Here is a 9,365-nt window from a genome sequence, read left to right as displayed (position 1 = left end):
TTAAATTATAAATAAGTTGACAAATATGAATAATATATGTTTTGACACGTAGTGTATTAAGATAACATAGTTATAATTAATTATTTATTTAAGGTGATATCTATCTTAGAGTCTAAAATATTTATTATTTTTTTGTCCTTAAATGCTCGTAAGACTGAAAAAGAAAGATGTATTTAAATCATTCTAGCTTCGACTCTTAAATAACGGGATTATTGAATGTATTGGAACAAAAGTCTCAATTAAAAAAGTTATTATAATATTATATATATATATATATATATATATATATATATATATATATATATATGATGTGAATTCATCACGTGGAAGGAGTGGTGTGGTTGAAATGTTAAGTTGATGTATCTGACATTGAGGTGGCGTGGACGATTAGTGGAGGAGGAACAAAACATGTGAGTTTGTGCCCTAAATGGGTATGCAACACAGACAAGTAAAAGCAAATATGCATGCATTCCCATCCATCATTCATCATTCACCATCTCAATACATCAATCTCACCTTTTGTATGCATCCACGCGTTTGGATTTCATGGAACAATGCATGACCCACCTTCTCTCACCTTACCCAAAATCCGGACATATACATACACATACATGCTATCATCACCATCACCTCAAATATATATTATCTCAACTATTATAATCTTTAATATTTATATATATATATATGATCTTATTGTAAGAAAATTATTGTGTTAACTAATATAAAAAATATTATTACTATAAGTTTCTATATAAGGGAAGAGAACAAAGTTTCGTACTTTACCTCATTGAAAAAATAAAATAAAATAATTATACTATTATGTTATCCGTATCCGTTGCAAATATGTAAAATTACTATCTTCATAAAAAATCAGTAATTTACATAATTTCTTTTTCTGTTTAACGCTGTTCCAAAAACAAAAAAGAAAAAGGACAAAAAGATTTGCTGGATACATTTTTCACACCACTCAGAGACTACTACTACTAGCTGTCACATTTGATCAGTAACTTTAGCAGTCAGATTTTGACAGACACAACACTGTTAACAATACATTGTTTTATTTTTAATATTTTTTAAAATTTTGTTAAAATCTATACAAAAAATATAAATTCAGTGTATATATGAAAATAATTCACAATTCATTTTATCATTCCTACTTGGTGTCCCAAAATAACTAAATTTGAACAATACAAGTATACTTAGAAAAACTTTAGAAGGGTTTTGAAATCTGAAAATATCTACATTGAGTAAAAAAATTTAAGCCATAAAATATTACTAACATTTTCACTTAATTAACGTGGTTATTCCTAATGCCTTTTTTCCATCAGTATTATCCTCCTTAAGCCAAAAGTTAGGTAAATATTTAGTTTATGCATGGGAAATAAAGGGACGTTGGAGCCCCACGATTAGATTAATGTGGTGATTTTTCATCAGTCAACAGTGTTCAATAACTTATCTAAAAATGATTGGAGGGCATCAATATGAGTCACATCTATTTTCTATTTTTAATCATTAATGCATCTTTTCCTTTTATGTTTAGCTTCATTACAAGTAGCTGGCATGATTAATTAGAGATATAAAAAGATGATGGAAGAGTTGACGTTCAATCTAGTTAAATTAACTTTTGTTGATTTACACTTGGATTCACCTATAAGACTTCAAACACAAAATATAGACTTGTATACGTTTGATTTTTATTATTGTATGAATTATTTATTTTTATTCAAACTCAATCATTTGAATAACTTTTACAATGATAAATTAATTTAAGGACTAAATATGATTTTAATATTTAAATTTGGAACGAAACTAGATTTGGCCAGTGTCATCAAATTTAATACATTTTAGTCTTAAATTTTAAAAAAATAATAGTCATCTTAACTTAGTTGAATTAAATTTTTTTTATATATCAGACATATTTTATAATGAAACTTGAGTTGTTGGTATTTTATGTATATCGAATATATATTTTATGTATATCGAACATATTTTATGATGATACTTGAGTTGTTTGCATGTGTTCTGACTCAAATGTTAATTTTAATCACTATTTAAAAAATTTAAAAGAAATTAACATCATTATTTTAAAATGATTATATCTATTCATTTTTAAAATTTGAAAACAAAAATGTATTAAAATTTGAGGAAAAGACTTCATTTCACTTTTTCATATGTTTTAGAACTAAAAACATGATTAATCTATTTGGTTTTAATTTGAAAAGGAAAAAAACTTTAGATGATAACAATTTGAAAAATAAGTATTGATACTCTTGAGAATATTTAAAGGTTTATCGAATTTTATATTGGTGATTTTTTTAAATTAAAAATATCGAAATATATAAAGATAAAAAATAATATAAATTTATATGGTATAAAATGATCAAATATATATTATAAAGTAATTGTTGATCTAATAAAAGGTGTAATGAATTCTTGAGATTGGATATTTTAAACTTAGTAGCCTCTCATCTCTTGACTTTGATTTATAGAAACTTAATGTTAAAACGTTCTTATAGGTGAAACTAATATACAAATTACAAGACCAACATTGATAAACGAAAATATCCTTTAAGATTGTGGTACATTCTATGCTTATTTTTTGGACTTACTCAAATTTCATTCTTAAAAGTGGACATTATAAATTTATACTATATATTTTAGATAGACAAAAACTCATTTTAATGCTATTAAAAACTCATAGGTAAAGCTAGCTAGAACAACTTTGTACTAGTTAATACATTTATTAAAATTATGAATGATAAATATTAAAAACAAGTTTCAGTTAGATTTAGAGTTTATGATCAGTTTGTAAAGAGGATTAATGTCAATGAATTTTCGTCATTAAAGTATAAATGCAAAATATATAAAAAAAATTATATGAACAAACATAAAATTTATAACTTGTGGAATTTTAATTAGACAAAAAATAATAACAAAAATTTATAACTTGTAGAATTTTAATTAGACGAAAAAATAAAAATAAAAATAGATATCATAAACAATGAAGTTTGATAAACTTTAAGTATCTTCTCAAGAATTATAAAATTTTAGATAAGATGAAATTATTCGAAAAAAAAAATCATAGAAAAGTAGTTTTCTCATCTTAAGTGATAATTCAAACATTCCCAAATTAATTATACCTTTTTTTACAGTGAAAGAAATAACATAACTAGGTTTTTGTATCTTTTATTTAAAATCTAACCATTTAACCTATTATTATCATTATAAGTAAGTGGTACATCTAAGTAACACCTCATGAAACTTCCACATGTAATTGTACTTCTATTATATTAGCCACAATCTTTTACAAACTCTGTTGAACAAATAAATTTAACTCTTTTCTTTTCATGAGCACATTTAAGCCTTGTGTTCTATCTAGTTATGTGATGTGATCTTTAGGGAGCAATACAATTTCAATTTTTCTTTGTAATTTTTATTATATTTCTAACTAAATAGTTGAATAGTCACATGAGATAAAAATCCCAAGAAGGTGAATACTTGACGTTCTCATTCTAAAAAACAATGATTAATGTGAATTAAGGACGTTACTAGTTACTAGTGATAGTTAATTACTAATAAATATTAAATATTACTTAGTGATAATTAAAGTGAAACTTAGAAGTTATTGTCTAATTGATCCCTATAAAATGATGCACTTATAATATAAGGAGAGATATAAGTTTGAAAAGATTGAGTTTTATCTTTCTAATAACTTTTTGAAATTTTGAATTATGAAAATCTAAATTTTATTTTTTCACATGAATACGTGACTATTAACTTCATAACTTATAACTTCGTCTTTTTATATTTCTTGAGTGTTGTAGCAATATTCTTCCACAAAACTAAGATATTCTTCTTATTTTCTTATAAGTTTGGTCGTAAGAAGAGAATGAAAGATGAAAAAGATTGTAAGTATGAAACCCCATTAAAAAAATTAAAGAAAAGTTTATTAATTTAAATAAATAAAAGAATATTTGTATTATGATACAAATTTAAGACTCATTTTTGGTGAACAAAATGATTTATCTTATGAAGGAAATATGTTTAAAAAATTGATGGGTTGATGCAGTGATTATATCTCTTATATATATATATATATATATATATATATATATATATATATATATATATATATATATATATATATATATATATATATATATATATATATTTAGTGTAGAATGGTGTAGAAAGTATGTAGAAATGTATAAGGTGTGATTGTACAAGTTATAAATGAAAGAAATTGATGTTTCATGGATTGCATGTGTTAGCATTGATGTCTCTGAGATTACTATATATGTTGAAATTCACCTATATGTTGAGATTGGATAGGGGCCATAGCCAAATGTTTGGTTGAGTCCTTGTTTCATAAGCATACAATACCCTTAAATTATGGTCAAATAGTGTATTCCACAAAGGAGAATGGGGTCCCTCTCCTTCCCCAGAACGTTTCTTTGTCTTTTATGGAGTTTCTGTTTTCCATGAAGGGTTATTTTTTGGTCGTAGATCATGCATCTTGGTTAATTTACAGTGCCAAGAGTAGAGGGACACAAAATGCCAAACAAGTAGCATTGAAGAAATGAAACCACTTTTGCTCCTAACTCAGATCCTGTTTTCCATGCAAAGTGTTGTCCCTTTCAAGGAAGACAAAGCAGGAGACATAGATTAGAACCACAATGGCAACAATATTTTCCTTGTCGTCAAGGGTTGTACCCTCTTAAGGGTAACTATACTCCTATAAAAAGAGGGCAACCAGGCCATGTCTTATGCAAGTGCAAAATTATCATTACACAAACACTTTCATACCAAAGACACTCCCAAGTTAATGGCTACATCACCAACTTACAAGCACTTACTTCTTCTTTTTCTGTTGCTTAGCTTCACCACCATGACAGCCAGAGGTAATACTTTACTTTTATGTTTGCAACTCTTTAATCAGGATTAGTATTAATTCTGCATATCATATTCTAACTAGTTTTGGTTAATTTCTTGCAGCCAGAAGTTTGAGGGAGATTAAGGATGATGCAGTTAAGAAGGGTCAAAATGATTTGTTTAAGCCACAACATGAAAGTGCACAAGAGAGCAATGATGAGTTGGATACAATGGATTACACACCTGCAAAAAGGAACCCACCCATTCATAATTGAAGTTTTCCATTTTTTTTTCTTCATTTTTTTGTTAGAAAGGGCATCAATCTCTCACAGTGCTTAGTTTATTAATCTGCAGTCCTATATTCTGGGGCCTTCAATGTATAGATATTGTTTGTACTTTGAAGCTAGGAAATCCACACTTAAACCATGAACTTGTGTGTTGACATAATTAAAACCAATCATGTTGCCAAATCGTATTATATATATTTAAAAGTGTTGAAAATATGAGTTTAAGTCTCGTATGAATAAAAATGACGAAGTTGAACAAAATATATAAAAAATAAGACTGATCTACAATATCGAAGTAATATCAATTTCTTAAACAAAATGAATTTATGTTTCATATTTCATTATTGATATTGTATCTTGTGGTAAAGGAAAATACTTTTAATAGTTTTCAAAGTTTCAAGCCACAACAAATATTTAATAAAGCAAGAGAGATGCTTAATACTCACCTTATCCTATGACCTTACAGGAGTATATGTTTTTTCCAGAATAATTAATGCAGGCAATTTATTAAGAGGTTTGTCATGTTAGGAGAACAAGTTAAATCAGAATATATATGAGACTTAAAAGTTTGATTATGACATATGTTGATGAAGAACTTTCAGCATCCGGGAAATGTTTGAAGTTAATAAGGAACATGTTAGAAGAAGGTGTGAAAATGGATTTTGGTGAATGAAATAAAGTTACTTAGATAATATGCAGATACAATTGATTTTCTCTTGAATCTTCAGCCATAAATAAGCATCTACAGTGTGAAGGACATGATATGTGAGGAAAAAGAAACTAAAATGTCAAAAAGTTCAATAGTTATATCTGAATATGAATAATTCTTTTACTCCATAAATGGCATTCACACATGTTAATATGTAATACACATTTTCTGCTATTGTAATCAAAGCTTATACCTCCTCATCTTGCAGATGAGCATAAGTAAATATGAATGGGATTAATTGTTTGACCTGACATGTATCTCTATTTTAATTTCTTTTAATAATAATAATAATAATAATAACAATAATAGAGTTAGATTGTATATATTAAAAATAATAAACAATTTTACATTTTCATTTATAACAACTTTTTAATGACGTCATTCTTAAAATAGTTATTATAAAAAAATTCTCTTATCTCTTATCTCTTTCATGAGAAAATTATTCCCAGCTTTAACTTAAAAAAAGTTTCATTAAAATTGAAAAAACATTCATCAGACCATACACTGTTTTCAAGCTGTTGGATTTATTATTTTGTTGCCAAAATTTTTAAAGCTTTTATATATATTGCTTTCTTTAGTTTTGACGTGTTTGAGAGCGATTTTTGAAAAGATTTTGAAAGAACTCTAACTATTCTCTCGTGTTTTCTTTGTCTTCAAAATAATTATATCATTTTTTAAAATTTAAAAATTGAATATTTGCATTTATATATTTCAATTTATTTTTTTGTTTGTTTCGTGAATCTTAATTTTTTTTTTAACGAGTAAAGGTGATTTCGGGTTTTTAGACGAATCAAGAAAAGGCTTTGTGTGTGTGTGTTTTTTTTTCATTAATTTACTGAATCAAGATACACTATTTTTCAACCACTTGTGTATTGTTTGTTGCTAAAATTTTTCAAAGTTTCTATATCGTTTGTTTTTAATACGTTTGAGAAAGATTTTTTTAAAAGACTTTGATTCAACTCTTTTCTTGCGTTTTTCGGTCTTGGCAATATATTATATTTGATTTTATATATCGAAAAAAATAAAATTTAAGTATGTTAATATGTACTTTAGTTTATTTTGTTTCTATATGTTTTTATGAAATAATGTCAAAAATAATTTTATGAATTAAATTAAAATTTTAAGTATTTTTTTTTCATTTTTGCAAAAATACCCATGTAGTGCACAATATATACATACTAGGTATTTAAGTGCGTAAATACATAGAAATAAAATGAAAATAAATAAACTTCTCATTAATTAATTTGGAGCACCATTTTTTTTCACGTCACATAAAAAAATTCTCACCACCCGAGGAATATGCTTTATTTCATAAGAATTCTTCTATTTTTTTTTTCTTATGTGCAAAATCACTTTTTTTTTCATTTTTTTCACTCTTCTATATAAACAATTTATATATATATATATATATATATATATATATATATATATATATATATATTCTATTTAATTTATTCTTTCACTTATCCAAACAAACTTGTTTGTTTTCTTTTTTATTACTATTAATTCAAAAAACTTTTTTTTCTTCACTTTATTTTGTCTTCCTTCGAGTACTTTTTTTCTTGTTTCTTTTATATTGTTCTTTTCACCAACTAGATAAATAAGAGATGAAAATCTTCTTCATATAAGACTAGGATGTCAGGTTGTTGCACTTTGAAAAGACCAATAGAAGGTTATGTAGTATCTTTCAAGAGATTAAATTTCCAAAGGTATTTTTAACGAGTGTTTCTTAAAAAAAACATTATTGATATATAAAAGCATTGTTTTAATAAAGAAGTTAGGTAAAAGTTTTTAAATATGTTTGAGTTAGGTAAAAGTTTTTAAAATGCTAATTTTATTAAAAGTTGATTTTTTATTTCATCCAAACTTTTATTTATTCTTTTCATTATAATCATATGATTGATCCAAAATTAATAACATTTTTGTCAAAAAATATTCGCCAATGAGCTATAAAATTTCCTTTCTAATAATAGGTTTTTGGCCCCATACAATATTGGTGTCTATATAGACATTGAGAAATAGTGTGAAATGTAGTTCTTTTGAATGGCTTTAGCTAGAGTTTGATTCTCTGAATGAATTGAAGAGTGTCTATTTCAAAGGTTTAATAGCCCTAAATGAGGTTGGTTGATGAGCAATAGAGAGGGGACAAAAGAGGCCAACCTAATTCATAACCAATGGATTCTTCCCATGTGATCCATACAAACATTGTCTATTATCCTAATCCTCTACAAAAAACCAAAAACATTGTCCATTGTCTTGTCTGAAAACGATGGAGGTTTCACCAATGTCTGCTTTTTTCCCTCCCTTCGTTAAAGACTGTCATCTCCATCATTAACTAATCAAATCTCCTATGCATGCAATCTAACCCTAGCAAAATAATACAATCTAACCAAACAAAAAAAACCACCATCTTCATGCCCAACTCAATTCAATCATTGCTACTTCCTTAGTTACCTATCAAATAATGCAATTTTTTTTCAAAATATTTTATTAGGATAAATTAATTAACGTCATTCATCACTTCTGATACGTGAATTATTTATATTAAAAAAACATAATATCACTTTTAATATAAAATCTTAGGGCTTAAAATTTATGCATATCTTGTTTTTTTATGCAGTATTTAATTTTTTCATTTCTTAACGTAAAACTTTTTATTATTAATAGGAAAGTCCTAAAATTAAAAACACAATCGTTTATATATATATATATATATATATATATATATATATATATATATATATATATATATATATATATTAAAACATACACACAGTTATTCAACTTGAAAAAAAAAAATAAACATGTATAAATAAACAACCAAACTGGTCCTTGAAATTTACTTCGAAACAGCTGATAAATATTTTGTAACTATTTTTTATCCGGTTCTTACACTAAATTTGAGACGTCGGTCTTTTAACAGTTAGGAATAAGTTCGCATGCATGACATAAATACTTTACTAAAAAAGTAAAAAAGAAAAAAATTTAGAAGACTATACCAAATTCATAAAAAAAAATTACAATATATAGTTAAAAACATATTATTATGAAAAAAATTCAAATTTTCCTTTATGAAAATAATTTTATATTTTAAACTCGAGAAAAAGATAAATTCTTCGTTATATTAAAAAATTATCATTATTTAATCTTCTCATATTAAAAAAAATTGTATATTTTTTATTTTGGAGAATTTAGTATTAACTTTTTTTTGTCTATTTCTATCAAGTTTTCTTATAGTTTAAACCAATTTATCATCTTCTTAGTATTATAACTTTTCTTCTCATCAAGCATATTAACTCTTTAGAAGCTATTTTCAATTCTTTTATTGTAAATCCAACAAATTATTCATAATAGGGTCACATCTTTCAATGAAAACATATCAGTCAAGGAATCAAATTCCACTTGCACACCATCATCTAAATTCTTAACAAGAGAAGATCTATTCATAACACAAATATTATCATGATTACCCATAAATGACTTAAACTATGACTAAA

General features: G+C 25.4%; 1 protein-coding gene across 1 annotated transcript; it reads left to right on the top strand.

The window, feature by feature from the left end:
• The first annotated feature begins 4,751 nt into the window (after positions 1 to 4,751).
• Positions 4,752 to 5,329, top strand: LOC124847908 (uncharacterized). Its single transcript, XM_047325502.2, has 2 exons — positions 4,752 to 4,901; positions 4,996 to 5,329. Exons 1-2 carry the CDS (start codon positions 4,760 to 4,762, stop codon positions 5,145 to 5,147), a joined length of 294 nt encoding a protein of 97 aa, XP_047181458.2. The 5' UTR covers positions 4,752 to 4,759; the 3' UTR covers positions 5,148 to 5,329.
• The last annotated feature ends 4,036 nt before the right edge of the window (positions 5,330 to 9,365 follow it).

The sequence above is a fragment of the Vigna umbellata genome, chromosome 1 (genome assembly GCF_029865625.1).
Source record: "Vigna umbellata cultivar VRB3 chromosome 1, Vumbellata_1.0, whole genome shotgun sequence".
NCBI lineage: Eukaryota > Viridiplantae > Streptophyta > Magnoliopsida > Fabales > Fabaceae > Vigna > Vigna umbellata.
This window is presented reverse-complemented; position numbering and strand designations above follow the sequence as displayed.